This window comes from Lonchura striata, chromosome 6 (genome assembly GCF_050655825.1).
Source record: "Lonchura striata isolate lonStrDom1 chromosome 6, ASM5065582v1, whole genome shotgun sequence".
NCBI classification, from domain to species: Eukaryota; Metazoa; Chordata; class Aves; order Passeriformes; family Estrildidae; genus Lonchura; species Lonchura striata.
This window is the reverse complement of record NC_140708.1, coordinates 12,600,452-12,622,805: the sequence shown is the minus strand read 5'-3', so window position 1 is coordinate 12,622,805 and position 22,354 is coordinate 12,600,452. Positions and strand designations below refer to the sequence as shown.

Here is a 22,354-nt window from a genome sequence, read left to right as displayed (position 1 = left end):
AATGTTTGGAAAAAATTCATATCTGAAATGATAGAGGCTAAACAGACAGGGCAGATGGGCAGATGAAACCAAGGGACAGAAATACATTATGTTTTGATGTTACCTGCTGAAGAGAAAACCTTGCATGGGTTTCTAGAGCTAAACCAAAACCACACTTTTCAGAACTCCATCACTTAGTCATCAGTGACAAACTGATGAAAAAAGAAGTGAAAAGTACTAACACAGTACCTATTTTTATCCAAAATAAAACATTTCCATTTACAGATTTTTTTAAAGAGAAAAAATACTAAATAGTCCATGCAGGGATTTACAAGGGAAAAGTAAGAAAAGAGATGTTTACCCTCTCCTTCTCTTTTCAGCCCCTACCATTCCCATAACCCATGTACAAGTCATACCAGAAACCACAGCTCAATCTGTCTGTCCTGGGGTGTGAATATGAATTTCAGCTGTTCATTCCAAAGAGTTTGCCCCAAACTCTGGGCTACAGACCTCCCCTGTTGAACTGCTCCAGTTTGTACCATAATTCAACACAAGGGAGGATGAGGTCTCTGGATGCATCTCCTGGTTTAGTGACACCCAGTTGTCCTCATGAATTCCATTCCCCAAACCTAAACACTACAGAAATGCTTCAATATCTTAGAAAAGAAAGATTACCTGGGAAGTTAGGGACTAATCTTTTCACCAAATGCAATCTGCATAAAGCTGCAACTATTCAGCCAGCCTCATTCTTTTTACAAGGCACAGTCAAGCTCAAAGACACACATTGCTGAGCAGAAACACAGCCAAGTCATCCTCTGGCTGGAGATGACCCAGAACTGGAAGAGTTGCTCAGGAGCTCTGGTGCCATTCCTGCTTTCTGAAGGCATCCTGACATTTAAATGTGTTCAATTAATGTGTTCATCACTCACTGGGGGGAAAGTCATGCCCTGAGCTCCTGTCCTAGTCCTAACACACCACTGGAACAAGTAGATACTCTTCTGGAGGATGAGGGAAAGGTGTGCCAACATTTTTTCACAGAATTTCATCAGACAAAATGAAAAGCCCAGTACCACTGAACAGAGATAGCACAAAGCAGCCAATGCCCTCCCTCAGCAGGTTATTAAACAGATATTTATAAAGTGTTTTGCACAGAAATCCTAGATTATAATTTTCATTGGAGAGAAGTTCTTTATTTAGAGCAGTGACATAGAAAGTAGTAATAAATCAAGGTTACCATTGGAAGTGTACTGCTTCTAGTCTTGCATAGGCTGACAAGAGGATGTCACAAAAATAGCTATGAATATAGATGCATCCAGTTTTTCTAATATTCACCATTAAAAGCATCAAAGTTTTAAAACTGGCACCAGAACTCAGAGGCACTAAGTATAATATTCTGACTGCTTGCAATAACTTTCAGAACCAGCATCATTTTACAGGTAATTTGACAGTATTCATTAGAATTCTAATGGAACTCAGTAGCATTGAATAATACAGTGTGCATAAAGATGCTTTAAGGTCAAATCCAGCATACACCAATGAATAGAAAGGTGATAAAGTGAGAACGAGCTCAGGATGGAAGTTTAGTTTTGACTGTCATAAGTCAGAAGTGTTTGTGAATGGTTTATTCCCAGGGAGTTAAACAAAGGAGATGTTCTTCCTATCTGGTGTACCACATGCATTTTCACCCAATATTTCACATGGGACAGATGAATCACATGTGTCTTGATCTTCCCTCATGGAAAACCTTGACTCATCTTCCCAGCCTCTACTAAAAAACCTCAGCATAACACTCCTATAAGCAACAGGCACTGAGGAACAGAAAACTGATTGGCTTATTAACAGATACAAATATTTTCAAGTGAATATTTGTTTAAAATAATGAAGCCACAGGCAGCATGGCCTGAAAACATTCAAATTTACAGCAAGCTGTGCCCAGCACACCTGCAGAGGGCTGTGGCAGGGCAGCTGATGCTGCTCAGGCCCCAAGCTGTGCAGCTCTGTGCATTAAGAGCTGCATCTCCCATGCAATGTGTGCATGCACACCTCACAGAAGCAGAGCAGGGCCGCTGCCAGGTGCTGCAATGCAGAATTGTTCTGCCTGTCTAGATGTTCTGTAGGAAATTGATCCAACTTATTTATTACCACTACATTGTCAGAGACTCAGGAGCTGCTTTCTCAAGTCTTAGTGATGGCCTCCATTAATCTTATTGAAATACAAATTTCATATTAGAGTTTTGATCTCTCATTTTGACAAAGGCATTAATTCTCAAACAGAAAATTTTCGTTATTTACTGCTAGGTTACTGTATATATTTTCTATTTCAAATTACAGAGAGCCTCTATACATTCTAATGATATATTATGCCCTGTAATACCTTTATGTACAGTATGCAGTCCCAGAATCCCTAAATTATTCATCAGGATGCGCTTCAGAAGCAGAATTTGCTCATCTCTCTATAGGTAGTTGGAAGCACTGTAGCTCTATTTAACCCATTCCACACACTAGCAAAGCTCATTTGGTCAATAGCACACAAAAGAAATAAGTCCTTTCTTTTGGTCCTCACAGTCACATTTTAAAGTAATCTAAGAGGTCCAAATCACTCTCTTTTAGTTTCAGTTCAAGCCTTACAAATATGGACATCATGAAAGCTAAGGAACTATGACATGACAAAAGGCAATGAGTAGCTGAAGATCAGAGAGAGAGAGAGAGAAATTAGCTAAGTGCTGGAGTAAATCCTTCAGGGATGTTGCTCACTCTCCATCCCTGCTGGGGAGATCAGGTTGGACAAATGCCCGTAAGGGATGGTTTAAGTGGAGTTCACCTTTCCTTCAGGCAGAATTATGGATTAGATGACCTCTTGAGGCTTCCTTCAGATCAGTGAGGAATCAGTTTACAAACACAGCAACATCAATCACTGTCTTTGCAGTGGCCTTCCTGGCCCTTGAATCTCTCAGGATGGTACTCAGGAGCTGCAGGGCAAAGCACTGGCAGTCAGCAGCACTTCTAGAGCCTGTGCACCTCCTCCTTCAGCTGGCTGTGTCTCACCCTGTAAGACAACGTGTGCTAAAGCATTTCAAGCAACAGGCTTTCCAGTTGGCTGGCAAAACCTTTATACCTCATCTGGTGAGAAAGAAAAAGCAATGTACTTTCAGGGTTCAAAAAGTTGTGAGTTTGAGAGCTGCTTGAAGGGAGTGAGGGCTAAGGGAAGGCCTCCTGCACCTGCAGGTTCCTGGCACTGCCCCAAGACCATCTGTGCAAAAACCTGTGGGAAGGAGAGATTTATATATTCAATGTATTATTTTTTTTTTATGTTCTGCTTCAGGGCACTTACACTTCTTCTCAAAATCCTGTCACCATACAAACTAAAATAATGCTTTCTATTTTAAAGTTCCCTTAGTAGAAGGTAAAGGATGGTAACAGCTCCACAAAAGCCAGGCATTCATTTTTATCACCTCCTCACTGCCCAGTATCTCCAGGTCAGAAACAGGTCTTCAATTTCCCTTTTGGCACCCACAGCAGGCCTGGTACAGGAACACACAGTTCTGTGCAAGCAAAAAATCCAGAGACACAGGCAATGTCTTTGTGGAGCAGGCAGACAGAAACTGATAGAGAACCCTTGTGCACTTTAGGGAAAAATGAGAACGTTTTATAGTAATTTCTTATCCTGAAACTATTCATTCAATTACACCTAAAATATGGCTTGAAAAGTAATAGGAAAACCACAGGAGAAAGCATTTCCATAGTCATTTTTTTTCCTTTTTTACCATACACCTCAAATAAATGACAGCTGATATAACAGAAAAATACCCTAACATATCTGGAGAAGTAAACAGGGAGCAATTCAGAGAGAATAAGACTGTACTTGCATTTTATTCTCTTGGCTTTCAAGTGAGCACTTGCCTGAAACATTTTGAACTGTCAGAACAGAGCAGCAGTGTACATTTCCTTTTTGTCAGGAGATTCTTATTTCTGTTTGTAAGAGCTGATTAGCTCCAAAAGTTGGAGGGAGAAGACAACAGCCCATCCTGCACTGAGGGTAGCGCTGCCATCCTTCAGAGTGGGCAACACAGGTCGAAGCAGCAGCTGCTTTGTCAAACCAACAAATGTAGAATCTATTGTGCAATTTATGTCTCATTAATATGAATATTGGAAACGTTTTATTGCTTTTCATATTTTCAAGACTTAGGTCAATTCATTCCCAAGAATTTGAACGCTTCATAAAAGCTGTTTGAAAAAAATTAGAGATTTTTTGGCATAGATTTGGTTGCACAATCTGTAACAAGTATCATATCTGGACAACCACTATTACTATAAATGCAATAAAAGGTAAAAATCAACTAGGAGCAATTTTTTCAGCATTACTTAAGATGCTACTCATCTGAGGAAATATATAAAAAGTAGAAAATTACTTTTGAAAAGGAACATAGATGGCATTCTAACAGCGTAATATAAAGCAATTCTTTCAATAGCATGAAATAAACTACCTAAAAGCATAATGCCAAATGAAAACAGAATGCAACTTCCTAAGACTGTAAGAAAATGACCAAAATTATTTCACTGTTCTGGAAATTCATCACAGCATCTTTGGTACCTGAATTAAAAAAAAAAACAAAAAACAAAAACAAAACAAAAAAAAAAACACTACAAGAAAACATAAAATCCCCCTAAGATTCCTTTATTTATATATACAGACATACACAAAGATACAGTAGTTATGTTTCTTACAAGTATTCTCCCTGCCTTTTGATGTTCTTATTTTTAGCCCCACTGATAAAGTCAGAGCTCTATTCCACTCACTTATTACCTAATTTTTCATTAAAAGCTACCATGATCACCAGTAGGATCTGTGCTACATCACTGAAGTGGAATAAAATGTATTTCGAGTTGAGTTTTGCATCACTGGAGCATATAAATGAATTCAGGATATAAAATTATTCAGGTGATGAGTACCTTTAGGATCAAAGAGCTTCACATCAGATGATATAAAATTCAGTAGCTCATAAGAGAGCTAAATTTTCAGATCTGTTGATCTGTCTTTAAGATTTTGGATTCTAAATGCCTATACATGTAACATGTTACAGTAGTATTTTGTAAAATGTTGAAATAAATCACCTTCTGTAGTGTGCACTGTGCACACCAGAGTCCCAGTTCATCCTGGGAGCAAACATCCACAGGGAAGTGGGGGCCATCAACAATAGGGTCATCTCTATGGCACATCAATGTTCATTATGAATGGCAAAATAATCTGAGATTTTCTAAACAACAGGGCCACACACCAAGGGCATCCTTTTGTCATCTAACTCAGATGTTAGGGTTTATGCCAACTTAAACACAAAGCAAAATAATGGAACTCCTAGAGTATCTGAGTTGTCTAAATCTACTTCAGAATTATGCAGATATTTATTTTGCACATTTTCAAGTATTACCACGATGCCTCTCCTTAAAAATAGGCAAAGAAATGCATTTGAACTGTAGCAGTACTGTCTTTAATGGTTTGGTGTTGGGTTTTTTTTCCTCTTCTCATTGTTTAAAAAAAGAATAAGTATTGACATCTTGAGACCTTTGCAGTTGTCCTGGAGTCATTAATCTCTGGCTGACCTAATCAAATCAGACTTAACTTATATTTCACTGATAGCTTGTGATAGTCTTGCATGCAGCCCTCAGCTTGTTAGTTATTATAGCTGTACCACAGAACATGAAATATGACACTAGAAATAAATCTCTTTTGTAGAGAAGAAAAACCACTGCTGCATTTAAAATGTGAAACACTTCAAAAAGTGTCTCATTCTCTATTAGCAGTACCATGAAGAAAGTAAATTTTTTATCCTTTAAGTGGAAGCCAGAATGGTGACTGTCATACAATTACTTTCTCACCAATTCTACCACAAGACAAAACAATAAAAACTCTTTAAAACAACTCCCTCTGCCAAGCAAAATGAACCTTCCTAAACTATTTGAGAATGTTTTTCTTCCTTGCAGTTTCTAAAAACTGACATTTTCTGAATTTGAATTTACATATTCACATCCTGACTCTTAATCTATTTCATTTCTATGTAAATATAGGAGTGCAATTGCATGCACAAAATGTTCACAATAACTAGAGAAGTATTTGTTGCTACCAGTTTGGTTTTTTATTTGTTTGTTGTGCAAAAGTACCACTACAAATACAATTCCTACAGAAGTTGTGCCCTTCTGTTCCCAGGAAAAAGACTCTCCTATGCCATCAGTACCATTCTTGATTTTTCCATTAGTGGCCTGCACAGGCTGCTCCTCTATGTGAGAAATGCACCTGGCAAGACACTGAAGTGCTCAGGAATCAATAGAAAAGGAGCATAAAATGACAAAAGAAACTGCCCCAACATTAATTATCTGTTGTTCAGTTCCAGCCCTTGTGTTTCTCAGCAAGAACACAGGCCTTGATGGTATTTTAGTTTTACCAAAACTAGAAATCATGCATGGTTTGAGGACAAGCCAGGACAACCTGTGTACAGGTATACATTTTGCCTTATTTTATGTTTAGTATAGATCAATTTGGAGTTTCATTGCATCCCAAATATTAAAGAAACAATTTATAGATTGTTAATTTTTCAGCTCGTGAATTATGATTCAGCCAACTTACATCCACCTCATCTCAAGAAAGAGCGAGATTTACAGTGAAGCTAGCAAATTAAAAAAACCCACCACTAACCCAAGGCAATACTGAAAAATGGGTCAAGGAAACGAGAAGAGTTCTTATGTCAGGAACCCCTAATTCAATTTGCCTCATGTTCAAATCAAGAAAAGAATCAAAGATTAGCAAGCACTCAGAAAAAGTAACATGCAGCTAAAATAGCTATGTGTAACAGATTTTTGGCAGTTCTAGCTTTGACAGAATTTAAGTCTGTAAGTTTGGGTGGTTTTATTTACTTATTTTGCCTACAGTTTATTTATTGTAGCTTAATTCTTAAGTATTAATCTTCTTATTAAATCCCACGTGCCATACTGTAATATGCTACAATATTTCAATGAATTTTGATTTTTGCTTTTTGAAGAGTATACATAGTTACCTTCTCAGTCTTGTTTCTTTCAAGAATCTTTGTCGTTATTGCCATATTCAATATTATAGAAAATAAAATTTCATATGGTAGTGTTGAACCCAGTAATCTTTAAGGAAAGTCACCCCACAGATGTTTTTTGGTTTTTTTTTTTTGTTTCTGTGGAATATCTCATGATAAGTACCCCAAGAAATGTATCTGAGGCACCTCAATCCTCCAGCAAAGCAGCCCAGAACTAACCACGGGTTTATGGATCCCTCTATGCAGGCTCATCTGAAGGTGCTCACAACCTCTGTGTCTTCAGCCTCCTGTTTTCTATTTATTTACTGCCAGGCTGGGATATCATCTTTATTTCTTGTTTTGGGAATTCATAGGCTAAATTAAGTTTGCCTGTGTATTTTTCTTTTTAAGCAGAATAGAAATACAATAATTGATAACATGTACTAAATATTCCTTGAAATTGCATTGTAAATCGCTGCCACCCACCAGCCTGGCCCAGTGAGGGACACTTCTTTGCTGAGTGTGTGGCCTGAGGATACTGAAATGATTCTCATTAATTCACTGACTTCGGGCCCCTTTTGGTATCAAGTGTGATTTAACAGCCTCCAACTGACAGACACCTATATCAGAAATTCCTGTCTTGCTGTGTTATTATATGTCTGGGGTTTTTTAATGAGAATCTGTTTTATTACCTTAGTTTTAGATGCCATTTCAGAAACTTTCAGAAACTTTTAGATACCACTTCATAAACTTCTAGATACCATTTCAGAAATTTTCCTTGAGATTGGAACAGTACAGAAAGTCTTTGCCAGGGGCAACCATGCCATGGAGAGATTATTCCTAGCTCTTAAGAAAACCAGACAAAATATTGCCTCAATCAGAGTAGGAAACTGCCTAAAAATAGGCATATCAGGAAACTTTCCTTTAGTCCAGTTTGTTTCTCACATGAGTGAGAAACATATATCTCTCATATCTCCCAGCAGAAACACCAAACAGAGCTCAGACTCTGAGAAACAGAAAACGTAACCCCTCAAAACCTTGTCTCTAAAAATTTAAATTCCTGCATTTTCCAACTGGTTCAAAAGCCAGCCAGTAGAAGTAACCCAGCCTTCCTCCCCCACCACTACCTTGGGCCTGTCTGAAAGGCAGTGGCCAGGCAGAGGAAGACATTGAGCCCAGCAGCAAAACGTGCACAGTTTGCCCCTCAGCACTGCTTAGGTGGGCCATGAGAAATAATAAATAATTGCACCTATTTATCTGTTTCCACTGGACAATTTACCACCCAGGGGTCTCCTGGTGCACTGGTTTCTGAAGAGGAGATTGCTCAGCTTTTGGCCACCTGGATCACACTTCCAGTGTGAATTGATGCACTGATCCCCTGAAGGGTTGAACCAATGCCTGAAGTGTGAACTTGCTGCTGTTCTTAATGGAATTTATACTTCAGCCAACCACAGCAATGTTAACAGCATTAGAAAAGATGCTACAGTAAAACATGGCTTGAACGTTTAAACAATATTTTTAAGGCTTCACTAAAAGCTGAAATATTTTCTCCATTAAAAGCTGCAAATAAACTGAAGGTATTAACATATGTTTAAATGCCAGTATTTAACATAAGAAACAATAGTATAACAAATGCCAGAACTGATCAGTGCTCAGTCATATCTCAAATTAGGCAAAAAAGACAACTGTCTCCCTCCCTAATAGAACCATTCCTGACTAGTCAGCAGGAACATGAGAAAGAATCTCCCTGACAAAAAAACCTATTTTTGTCCTGACCAGCAAAATACAATGACATTAAGAATGCCCAAAAGAAGTTCAAAACAGACATAGATGGATAAATCTATCCTTGTGATCTATGTCAGGATATGAAAGGAAGAATTTAGGAAGAGCCCAGAGCTCCTGTACAGTCGAAAAGAAAGATTTAAAAGAATTTTGAAATATCTTGCAATTAAGCAACAAAAATGCCATCTCCTCATGAGAAATTTAAATTCCCCTGAACATTCTTATTTGAAAGACAGAGGGAGAAAAATAACAGTGACCAACTCAGGTGCCTGTGCTGACCAGGTGGGTAAAATGGACACTTGGGGTATTCCAGTGGCATTTCAGATGACAAAGAACTCTCTAAGCATCAAATGTCTCAAATGTCCTGTCTAAAATTAAGCAAAAATGGCAACCTTCTCATAAAAATATGTTGATCATATGAGTACTCATTTTCAGACAAACATGAATATCTCAGTCTGATGTCCAGGCTATAACGAGCTAATATATTTTGGTCAACTTAAAATTGAACTGGGAGAGACTAGTCCTAATAAAATAAACAACATATAGGTAATTAGCTTTCTCAAAAAAAAGAAAAGTTTACCACCCTCTGAAGTGTTGTCAGAGTCCTGATTTCAAATTTAAAATGAGCATTGTGAAACAGAGAAAATGATGTTACTGGAGAATGTTTTCACTCAATTAATATGAAAATATGTGTAGCCTGACACAAGAAGTCAATTTTTACAGAAAAACATAAAAAATAAACCTAAGAGTTTATAATTCGGCTATTTCCAAGGATTTGTAGCATACCTCTCCTGGAAACTTGCAACCACATCTGCTGCAACTCTAATACAGTGGGTAGATAGAGTTAATTTTAAACTGGTTAACACAAAAACAGGCACTTCTTACTTTGCTGTGGTGAGGCTGGAGCTCAGCATGGGCTCCTTTTTTTCAGTGTTTAAGCAGCTCCTAACTTGATTTTTATAACGTATGTGGGTCTCTACAGCTGCACTAATCCTAATCTGCCCTTTTCCTTACATTTCACAGCAGTTCCAATTACCAGACTGCAGTAGACAAGTAGATACATAGAACAGAAACATTTAGAACAAAAATCTCCTGTAAATCAAGTCATGGACCCACTCTATAAATATATAATAAGAAAAATGCCTTGCTGCTTTAAGGTGTATTTTAAAATGAAGCTTGTTCTGTCATCAATCTGAGCAAACTCCTTGGAAAAAGACTGCAATGGACAGATGAATCTAATTCAAAGAGGGAGAATAAAGTACTAAGAAGCTCATATTTCCTTGGTGACCACTTAATAATATTTTCATTAACCTGCCTCACACCTTTCAGCTCCACTGAAGGGAGACTGAACAAGTTGTCCATCACATATTGAACTGCAGGACAAGGTACCTCCTGCCACCCTGGAGCCTGTGTGCTTACAGAACCTGTAAGCTTGATGCAGCTCTGGCTCCTGCAACCCTGCCTTGACCTCACCTCAGCCCTGGCAAGGTGCAAAGTTAGCTCTTACCTGTCAGCCCAAAAATATCTAGCAGCATCACTGCAAAGCCAGGCTGTGTTTTCCCCAGAGCTCTGTGACACCTGAGGCAGTGTGCTTTGGGTGGATATTATCCAGGAGCCCACCCACCGTGTTCCTGCACCATCTGCTCTCTCAGCAGAGCCACTTTACACTTGTACAAGCCTGGTAAAATCTTCTGTGGTCTTCCTAGGTGCTCAGATGTGACCAGACTGAGGGCTAAAAATGTTCTCAAATGGCATTGCAGCAAATTTTCCCATTTACCATTTTAATTATATACAGCTTATTTAAAAATCTGTTACCACCTTTCAGGGCAGTCCTTGCTCATCTGAACAAATCCTTTAAAATGAAACCCACAAGAAGCACTAGAAACCCTGATGCAGACCATTCCCAAAGGACAGTGTGGACTTAGAAAGGATGCAGTTGTTTGAACAGCTGAGAAAAATGGAAGCACTTTTTATACAAAATTGCAATTTCAAAAAAGAGTAGTAACCTTTCTGCATCAAAAAATTAAGAAGAAATGCAATATACAGAATTCAAAACATGTCTGGGAGACAGAAAGGTATTCTGGTTACTGCTGTGAAAGCCTCTGTCAATTTAATTCTTTTCAGGACGGGTGGTGAAAGAGTCATTGATTTGCTTTTTTAAGGGCGGAGCATTAAAAAACCAGTATTTTGACACATTGGGGATTTTACTGGAAAGATTTATCCATGAGAAAACATCTGCAGCACACACTTTTAATAAGGTTCTCTGTCACTAAATTACATTTTTAGCCTATAAATGGTAAAAGTTGAAAGCTGACAATTGTAAGGGCTTAACTAAAACTTTTTCTCAGATTTTATTTTGTAAAGAAGGAATATATAGTCATAAGCCAGCAAAAATAAACCTATGGTCTGAATTTCAGTGAGGATATTGTCTTTCCTGTAGTACAGTCTCCAGAACAACCAAGCGAGAAGCATAAATAGCAAACTTTTCAGAACTTTCTCTGAAGACACCTTAGGATTTTCCACACTGAATCTGAACCCCAACAAAATTGCAATCATGCATTTTCTGCTTCATAGAACTGCCAAGGTAAAAAATACAAAATGCATTTGTTCATTTGTGCTCACAAAAGAATAAATTATCCACTTATCAGTCTTCTCAGAGATGAAAACATTTCTCAAAATCATCAAACTAGTTATATATCACAATTGATTTTAAACATCTTAGCAGTATGATTTGCCAGCACTCAATGTAACATCATCTTTTCATTTGAATATTTAAAGTCTCCTACTTTCAGCCTACTAGATTAAGTGCTTTGCAGAGAAAGAGTCAAAAGAAGTAGAAATAATGGAATAGAAAATAGAAATTGCAAATAACAGCCATTTTTTGCCAGCCAACAGAAACATCAGAGGTGACATGCAAAGTTAGTTCATGTGAAGTAGCTCAGCATGAATTTTCCAATAACCCAGGAATATGCTATTTGACTGGAAAACTACTGGACTTCAAATCTAGGAAGAAAAATGCCCCTGCTTATATATCCATTTCAATATATTACAATAAAACCAAAACAGAAATTCAGAAAGTTCACTTTTACAGCAGTTATAGTGTGAAGCAGTAGCAGTGTGAAGTTTTGGTTTTGTTTTGTTTTTTTTTAAAGTTATTCCTTATGAACCCCTTATATAGGAAATGGAAAGTAAAATCATTAGTTCTGAGAAATACTCTTATTTTTCTATATTGCTGTGTTACTCGGAAGAAAAATACATGCAATGTATATGATGCAAAAATGCCAAAGCTTTCGGAAGCACTGCATGAAAATAGAACATTCCCTGGGAAACGTGGTAAATGAGTGTCAGTGCTTCACACAGAAATCATCAGAATATCAGGGAAAATAACAAGCAGTCATGGAGAGAAGCAGTGACCTTAAGTACTAAATTCAGATGGACCAAGACCATCACCCCCCCTTCCCACGCAAAGCAGCCTGAGCCAGGTGTGCCAGCTGGGTGCCTTGGTGCCCCTCCTGCCCTGGCCATGAGATCTGAGCCCCTTTCAGCGCCAGGGCCCTGAGCCCACCCCAGAGCCCCCTGAGCCCACCCCAGAGCCCCCTGAGCCACAGCTGCACTGCCAGGGTGGCTCTGCCCTGCCCACCTGGGCTCCAGGTGCCACTTTGGAGCCTGCAGCCCACGCTTGCCTCCTCAGGGGCAATGAGACTCCAGGAAGGACCACTGAGCACTGACATTTCCAGAATCCCAGCAGTGCACAGAATTGCCCTTCTAAACCAAATCCAAATCTTCTTCCTGTAGCCAACAAACTGGAAAGGGTATTTTAGTGTATACCTGTCCAGCATTACAGGTCTGTGCTGGTGTGACCTTACATGACAATGAGCTCCAATTGGAGTGGCACAGGCAGGACTCACATTTCGGATGGTATTTAAGGGCACAGTTTCTAATTAATTTATGGTACTGGCCATATATAAGAGATGTTTCACAGCTGTTTCTCAGAATTATAGACTACATAAAATGCAAAGCACATTTAACCATATATATTAAAACACTTAAAATATTCCATGCACAAGTCAAACTGAAAGAAAGAATTCCTTCTTCTTCACCAGGAATCAGGGATTTTACTAATGCTTTCCCTCATTCCATCCAGGCATAAGCCTGCGGCATATAAGGAGAAGCCACTGAGACATTTACCTTGTAACAAAAATTTTCTGAGCCTTCTCGGCAGAATAAAAACTTTGCCCTCAAACCAGCCCTGTTAATTAGAAAGGGCCTCCACAGCAATCCCCATTGGTCATACCAAAAACTTTTCGACTTCATGCTTTTAATTACCCTCAGAAACATTTTATCACAAATGTCCAGTACTGCAATACCATGAAAAGCAATGCCAAATATTATTTTTGTTAGCCACCAAAATTACTTCATTATGTCATAAAGAGCCAAGAACTTGATTGAATTACTTCATTGGAGTTAACCACAATTGAATCTTCAGACCACAAGAAAGCCAAAGCAAAACAGACAACATCCCCAATACACTGGGGATTCAGGGAAGTTGAAATATTAGAGCAAATAATTATTTCATTAAATATAAGAAAAAATCAGAGGCTTTGTATATTTGTGCAGCACTATATTGCTAATTTTTTGCTAATTAATATATTGCTGTAAATTGCCTTCCATTCTGGGTTGAAAGGATTTAATGAAACTTGGTAATTAATTTATTGTCCTAATAATCCCCTCTTCACCAATCTGATAGAAATAACAAAAACACCTTTCTGGCCACGTTCATCCTCTCTGGAAATGTTTTGAAATTTTTTGCAGTAAATAACTGGCATTCTCATCCTCCTTTGCAGAGAGGTTTTTGTGCCATTACTCTCAATTACTAAATTACTCCAAAATAATTAAGTGGAATTAAACAATTAGATGGCTTGTGGTATCAAAGGAATCATCAAGAAGGATCAGGGAATTTCTTTCCCATCCCACTGAATTTCTATTCACAGTAATAAAGCAAGATCTGATCCAAAGTTACATCACAGACCAGCAGCCATGGAAAATAACATTACCACTGTTTTCGTGATGATTCATGTCTCTAATTTTCAAATTCTCTTGACAGTCCTCCTGTGCCACAAACACCATTAATGTCACACTAGAAGAAAACCACAGATCTTAAGTGCCACTTCTGAGAAAGGAGTTTGTAAAACTCATTATCTGTTATTTCCCAGGCTAGGCCATTTTAAAAGATGTATCTGCAGGAGAGTAACAAAGTCAATGGACAGCACAGCTCTTCAATATTGCTCAGAATAACAAATCACACAAAGAGCAAAATAAAAACATATTTGACCATAAGAACAATAAATAAAATACTCCATATTGACAGTTGTCATTTTAGGAAAAAATCTTTGCATACCATCTTTCCCATGCAGTCCGAGTCATGAAAAAATGCAAAATGCTAAAGTTAGGGTAGAAAGCTAAAATGAATTCAAGTAGTTGAAGAGTTCTGCTCTCTAACTTTGTTTCAGCAGCAAATTCAGCTTTGAGATGCTTTCTTTCATCCCCCCCCATGTGAAGAACGATTTGCTCATTAACACCCTCTGAAGCTGAGGAGCAGCTCCAAAAGCAGAGCCCCGTTCCGCAGCTGCATCAGAACATCAGCCCCCGTGCCCTGGAGCCAAGGGCTGCTCCACACACAGCCTGCAGGAATGGAACACTCAGAATGCTGGCTATTTATATATTTTGCATCTGCTTTAATTACACTATCGCTGCAGCACACAACAGCAACACAATTTATAAAGCACTGACAAATTTTATGGTAATTGAAAAGCCCAATTAGCAATTCTCAAACCACGGGCAGATTTTGTTTGTTTCAGCAACAGTAAAAGAAAGAAGAATTTAGAAAGAAAAAAGGCTCAAAGGTATGTGAAATTCCAGAGGAATCCAAGTCTCTAATGTAAAGTACATTTAACACATGCTTGAAATCTATTCTCCTCAACAAGGGCTCTGACTTGGGAATGTGCCTCTTGAACCCATTCTCTGGAATTTTTTCCCTCATTAACATAACTGGTTTCTCTGGAAGAGAATTTTATCCCATGGGAACCATAAAGAGCTAAGAGAACATGCAACTTTATCTTAGCAAATTGCATGCCATCATAAAATATTTCTGAAGAGAAATACAATCAGTGGCTACACTTGGCAAAAGTAACACTCAGAGTTACCAATTAACTCCAATTAGGAAAACTCCTGGTTTTATATTGATGTCACATATGATATTAAAAAATCCACAAAAAGCTCACAGGGACTGTGAGCTGGTCTTGAAACAATGAGAAAAAAGTGCCAGAGCAACAGAGCATTAATGAGCCCCCAGAACAGAGTGCTGGAAATCCTTAATTCATTGGCAATTAATTGTTCAAATAGATTCAAGCCAAAACTTTAATAGAGTATAAGGTTAAGTAATAACTTCATGGCAGCAGATAGGCTGAAAATAGGATCTCAAGTTAGCTTAGAGAACTATAAAGCTAAAAATTACACTCCTAGGGAAATTTGTGTTTGTAAATGATAATAGAAAGAACTGGACTAGACCACCACATATACATTGTGAATTTTGTTATAGAAGTGTGAGCGACCAAACCACCTGTTTCTGTACCATTTGTTACCTTTTTGTATAAAAGGCTGTGCTTGCATCCTGAAATGAGTGATGCCTGGCACCCCATTCTGCAGAATGACAACAAAACCAGATCTCTCAGCTCACTGTGTTGATGGGTTCTTGCATGCTGGGTGAAAGAGCCCTGCTTGAGGGACAGCCACATCACACAGTGCTTCCCTGTGATGCTTTATACACCTTTCACCCCTAAATTATCTGCTGCCCAAGGCAATTCTATTAGTTCCCAGTCAAGATATGTCACCAGCTGGATCAGAGATGCAGTCCTGCCATTCCAGAGGGGTTTAGGCAGGTGCACAGCTATGACAGCAATGAAACCTTGCTCTTTGATAGGAGAGACAGACTCTAAGTGTGAAGCAAAGCAAGCCCAACCTCAGCCTTTGGAGGAATTATGAATTTTCTAGCACAAAATAGTCCCTGGTGTAAATAGGACTGACTTCACTTTTACACAGACTACCCAAAGCTCCTAAGTTACATAATTTCTATTTTCATAAGAAATCAACAGGAAAACAGTTTCCGTCATTCTACTTCTTCAGCTCCAGCCTGATATGACTGACTCATGATCCTCAGAGCAGCTTCAACTCTCAGGGATATATATTAGTGCCTGCCTTGTTCAATTTACCATGGCACTGCTCTGCTGAGATACAGATACCTGTTTTACAGCTGTGAGACAAACAAACTGCTTGACAGAAATTAAGGTAAAACTTTGCTTTGGCATGAAGTCGGGAAAAGTGCTATTTCCTCAGTCTGTCATGCTCTCTGAAGAAAGGGTGAGATGTTAGCAAATTTTAATTACTCCTGTTAAGGGAAAATGAGGGATATTCAGAGAATTATACTTGCAAATTAAAATCTGGTAACCTAAAACTTCTGTAGAGTTTTACTCTCAAAGTCTCAAAGCTGGAAAAGAATCCACTGAACTACAATTTATGATGATTGCCAGCACTACTTTCCAAGGATTTTGCACATGTCACTTGTTACTGGATTTAATTTTACTAGACTGGATAAAAACTATTCTCTTTTGTTTGGAAAATGCTCAAAAGTTCTTTCCTTTCAAATTTATTTTTCCTAATTTCTATCCTTTCTAACAGTGAAAATTAGAAATGAAAGCTTGACCTTTGGCACAACATCTTCTTAGAAAGTGTAGTTCCATAATTTCTGTCTATATCCCCATTGAAACCACTTGAAAAATTCCCTGTGGCATCCCCTGTGCCAATTTCTAGCAGAGCTGAGATGGCAGTGGGTCACATTCCCCATAATCATTCATCTATCAGAGAAGATGTGGCTGTGTCTGCTCAGCCTGGATCTATGCATCCCTCCATGCCCACAGGCAGTGCCCAAAATGACTGCACTTGCTTTCTCTTGACCAGCCTGATTGCATAAACAGAAAGAAATCCTGTTACAAACATTACTGTGAGAAAAAGAAAACCACTACCTAACAAAAACAAACAAAAAAAGCCCTAAAACTTCAAAAGGTCAAAGCAAGCAGTGGAGTAGCAGTAAGAGTGATGGAAAGAGGTCATTCTAAAGGGATGTGGGGGGGCCAACACAGTGCTGTCACACCACACCACACACCACTGCAGTGAGACTGTGCAGGCACAATGTGGGGAACTAATATTAAGCTGATATAGTCAAGTTAGAGCAAAATAATATGGATGTATTGCTCTTTAACCAGGTTTATTTGGGTTAAATTCATATCAAGCAGGAGAAAAAAGCCTCTTAAAACCAAAGGAAAGGAACCTTCATGTAGAATTTCACATCACTTCAGCTAACACCAAGGCAATCCCATGTACACGAGTATGCATGTGGACAAATATACAAAACCGTGAATTTCTCTATCTCATCTAGAAAACATGTAAAAACTGGTTTTGAGAGATTAAAGCAAAGCTAAAAACTTTTACTGATTAATAAGTCTTCATCATTGACCTCGTTACCAAGGAAATCTGAAAACCAGATTTTTAATTTCCTATATTTTGTCTGCAAGATGACCAAAAAACCCCAAGAAAACCAAAATAAAACAAACAAGCAAAACCCTAAAAGTAGTTCCATTGCTCTGAAAGAGGCATGATATCTATTTCAAGAGTACTGTGTAACCACAGATTTCCAACCCTTGGAGAATCTTCCTAATCCAACGACAAAAAAAAAAAAAAAAAAAAGGGGGAAAAAAAAAAAAAGAACTCCCCAGCAGTTCAAAATATAAAGTGTGAACAGCCAAAATATCAGATCAGAGGAAAAAATAGCATGAAAAGCTTTATCACACACTTGCCATTACTTGTTATTTTTTGCCATCTTTGGTCTTCACTACAAATTGCCTTGGCGTATTTCATGAAAAGAGTATCTGGAGAGCAAAGGCAGGAAGAGAAACATCAACCTTATGATCCCTTCCTTCAAAACACACTTCATGCATTTCAGACTTGTCTTGGTGGACCTGCCAGTTGGTTAATCCCTAGGTAGCTCCTGACAAAACATCCTTGATAGATGTGACAAGGTATGTCAACTTTGTATCACTAATATTTTGTACTCCTACGGCTCTGATTACTCTGCACATCTCTTTCCAAAAGGCTACATGATTGTTCTGGCATTGGAATGGGCAGGACAAAAGACCAGTTTCTCATAACAGCAGCAGTGCTATTGAGCCTGCTTGGCTCAGCAGCATTTAGCAGCATGCACAGCTAGCCTGGTGACACTGCCCTGGTTACAGGGACACAGAGTGTCTCTACAGATACCCTCAAATTTAGCCCACAGAGCAAGTAAATCCAATACCATTTAATAGCTTTTACAGGATGGATCTAACTTTATTTTTTTTCCAAAAGAAAAACATCCTGCAGCATTTCAAGATTCCTGGATATGCTAATAATCTGTCCCCTAAGACAGACACTTTTATTTGCCTTTAATAACTAACTTAATACAGGGCTTAAAACTGCCTGCTAAGCACATTGTAGACATCTATCAAACACATTTCTGTATATCTGATTCCTAAGCTGAGAGATTGGTATATGCCCTGAACTTTAGCCTTTATGAAACATAACAGAAAATCAGTTGGCAGGGATCTTGTGGCATCATACTGGTTTACTTTAATAGGGTGTAACAGTAAATGAAAGACAGCTCTTGGTACACAAAATCAAAGTCACAGACATCTGTAACTCGCTCACCTACAGTGACTTGTCCTCCCTTTTCCACAATAAAAGGAATTTCATAAATGTTAAATTACTGGGACAAGTTTCAGTTGTGGAATAAAAGAGCTCATAATTGAAGTAACTGAAAAAAGGGAAGCATCATCCTGTTTTCTCTGAAACTCTTTTGTTATAAAAGCAGTAGCACAAAGGCATTCCAAACAACACAGAATTCCACATCAGGGATGTGAAAGAAGGTGTGTGGTGACTGGCCGTGCTCTCAGTTCAGAACTGGCCATCAATTTGGGAAAGCTAAAGTAGACTTTCTCTCCTTTCCCAATCATGTACTCTTGAGAGCATCATTCTTGACTGAAATATTTACTGAGAAACTGAGTAGCAATTCCTTGTGCTTAGATTTGAAGAAAAGGTGATTTTTATGGCAACCAAATACAAACATTTTGGTTCAGAATCAGGAGGCTGCACAACATTCCCAGCAGGCTTCCTGATTGCAATACTTTTAACTTTCACAGCAGACTGAGGCTGCAGCTCTCTGTCCTACATGCCCATTCCATGAGTTTTGGTCTTTGTGCAGTACACACCTTTTGGAGAGCAAGCTGCCGCATTTAAAAGCTGTTTTCAGAAGTGATTTTGGCACCAGATAATTGTTTTAGACCAAAAGTAGAGCTCCATGTAAATAACGTCCCTGCTTGCTGGAGGTCAGCTCACTTCACTCAAGTGCTCCAGTCTATGCTCACACAAGACACTACCTCAAACTGAACGGCCAAGTGATTTGTTCATCCTTTTTTGCTAGAAACAAATTACTGAGCATTTTCACTTCAGCAGAGTGACAGCAACAGACAGGTGGGGTTACAGCTTTATTGACTGGCTTGCAGAGTGAATATTTACCAACAGCATTTGTTGTAAATATTCACGACTTTATTTTGTTAAAATTAATACAAACAAGTGAGGAAATTCACATCAGCAATTAGCCCACTTGACAATGCTTCTTAAATAAATAATAAAGCATTGCTTTCAAGAATGGCATATTCAAATGAAGTTCCTGAGGAAAAAAAAAAAAAGCCTTTTGCTGACCTTCATCAGACCTTGTAGAAGGCTGTAGAAGAATGCACACCCATGAATTCAAGTTGTCTGAGAAATGTGGATCTAGATGTCTCAAGGATACAGAACTTAGAGTTCTGTAGAAGTTTCAGTTAGGGAGACAAAACCATAGCACAAGAATTTTCCAAAAATATTTGAGAATTAAATAATTTTTTATTCAAAATGTATGGCCAAACACAAGACAGAAAAACTGGCTTTAATTCCACTCTATTTGAAGGGATTTGACCTTAAATCCCTGAGAAGAGTGCCCTAGCTCCAGTAAAGTTCAAGCTGAGTTGTCACAGTCTGATGATACACTCCAGCATTTATAAAATATATTTACACGCCTTTTTTTCATTTTTATTTCTCCTCTCATTGCAGCTACTGAAATTCAATTGTTTTATAACCCAGATGTGTTGCGGTTCATGTTTATTTCATTACGTTATCCTTAAATGGCTCATTCTGTTATTCCCTCACGTTTTCCCCAAATTGGTTTATCCCCAAGTTGTAGCCTCCCCTTAAAGCTGTCCCTCAAGCTATTCCCCTCCCTTTGTTCTAGTCCTTTCCCTGCCTGTCAAGGCGACCCTGCCCCTTTTTCCTGAATGTTCCCTGCCACTCACCCCTGGGCCAATCCCCGATTGTAACACCCATTTGGAAATCCCCTAATCCACGAGGCCCCATTGGCCCCTGTGCCTTTCCCTCTCCTCCCCCCATGCTGACTGGCCCCGCATGACTGATGAAATCCCTTTGCTCTGGCCTTGAAGTCGCCCTGTTGGTTGATTTTCTGTCTCCACCCTCTGGTTTGTAGCTGTATTTAAGCCCTTGCACTGAGCTGCTGGCGGTTCTTCTTTACCCTCTTCACCTGGAATAAGCCTTCCCTGGGGAACCTCAAGACAAAGAGCCCCCTCCTTTGCCTGGTCCCTGCCGTGGCTGAAACAGCATGTCCTGTAGAACTTGCAGCTCTTCAGCTGTGGGCAAACCCCAGCCCCAGCTGTTCCCCACTCCTGTTGTGGCTACCAGAGTGTACAGAGCTAGCCCAGGTTCTGGTGGGCTTCAGCACAGATGGACATCCAAACTATTATTTATCAACAGGATGACAGGAAGAACTTAAATTCAGTGTGACCAGAATAAAACAACTACCAGTTGTATGACTATGATCAAAATTGTAGCAATAAAACCCCCAGAATTTCTGCCTCAGATTCAGCAATGAGGGAGGAGCATGTGCCCCACCAGACCTAAAAAATCACTGAGACTTAGAAAATGTCCCCTCACAGAATAGATGATTGTTCCAACAGGACTTGGTAATTTCTATAGTGATAGACGCTTGACATTGGGAGGTACTGTCCACTGATAAACAGAAGCAGAGTTTTTTAAAGAATCTTTTAAAATCTTCTCCCTTGACTTTTGACTTCTAAATGATGTGTTACACTCCTTCATTGCTCTGCTAGTATTTGATTAGCTTTTGGGAAATGCCAGCCTATTTCTGCTTCAATGGTTTTGTTTAAAACCTTGAATTATCTTTCCTAGTTGTTGCAAAAAGCTATTTCCTACCTAATGTGGTTTATTAATCTGCTGCATTACTGGCAAAGCAAACAGAATATTAAGTGGGATACTTCAGCAGCATCTGGCAGTACAAAAAATCTGGGAAATACTTGAAATTGTTCTGAACCATAACATATTTTCTTCAGCTGTTTTACTGGAGAATTCAAAAAATTTGGCCTCTAAAAAAAAATCCTCACTATATATTAAAGAGTGGAATATGTACTATGATTTTTCAGTGGCTTGGCTATTAGCTTAGTCCATTATTTTTATTCCAAAATGCAAATGGTTCTGTGGTTCTAAGTTTTATGGGTAAATTATTCCTTTAAGAATTTTTTTGCTAAGTTATGTCCCTGTGGTCAGACAAGTCTGCTGGAGAACTGATGCAAAGAAATCTAGTTTTGGGACATAACATAATGCTGTTTGCTTAGAGAAACACCAGTCTCATAAAAGTCAAGTCCTTCTGACAGAAACTCAACAAAGGACTTCAGTTATTGATATATTTACTGATTGTATCTCTACCAACTGGTGCAAATCCACACCAGTGCAAATTCATTAAATGCTTCCTGACATCAGGCAGTTCCTCCTGCCCACTCGGGTCACACCAACGCATGACCCATGATTACAGGGATTTATAAGCAAAATAAAACATTACAGGAATATAGAAAAAAAACTCCACATAAACAACCCACCCAGGAATCAAAATTCATTTTTGGGAGTCAGCTGGTGACAGTGGCCTGCATTTATCTGTCTACAGCTGATACATATCAGCATTAAGACTTTGAGAAGTTTCACACTTTAGATTGTTCTTCCAGAAAATCTCCAACAAACCAACTGTAATTACATTAGAGTAGTACAGTATAGAAATTCCTTGTAAGATATCAAAAGTTTCCATGAAGCCATTAAAACAAAAGATGCTTTCATCCTACCTTAGCAATGTGAGTCTGTCCCCTCCTGCATCTTCTGTGTTGCTTGCCTGTGTAGAGAGGAGAAACAGAATGTACAAGGCTGGATTTCAATTCCAGGCCAGTTTGGTCACTTCTCACTTGTGCTTTCTTAGCTATTTTTGGGAGGATAAACAGTGCTTCTGGCTCTTCTAAGCATTTGCAAAGTTCTTAAAGTCAAGACCTCAGCCCTGGTGTAGGAGCTAGACATGCTCACAGAAC

General features: G+C 38.7%; 1 protein-coding gene across 22 annotated transcripts in view; it reads right to left on the bottom strand.

Moving 5' to 3' along the window:
• FAM13C (family with sequence similarity 13 member C) overlaps positions 1 to 22,354 on the bottom strand; it is a 116,008-nt gene that overhangs the window by 61,712 nt on the left and 31,942 nt on the right. For 6 of the 22 annotated variants that reach the window (XM_085583248.1, XM_085583250.1, XM_085583235.1 and 3 more), the window contains one exon: positions 22,118 to 22,164. The exons of the other annotated variants lie outside the window; for them this stretch is intronic. In XM_085583248.1, the coding sequence (XP_085439374.1) occupies positions 22,118 to 22,164 (47 nt within the window). The remainder of the gene's footprint in view (positions 1 to 22,117; positions 22,165 to 22,354) is intronic. 22 annotated transcript variants of the gene reach the window in all.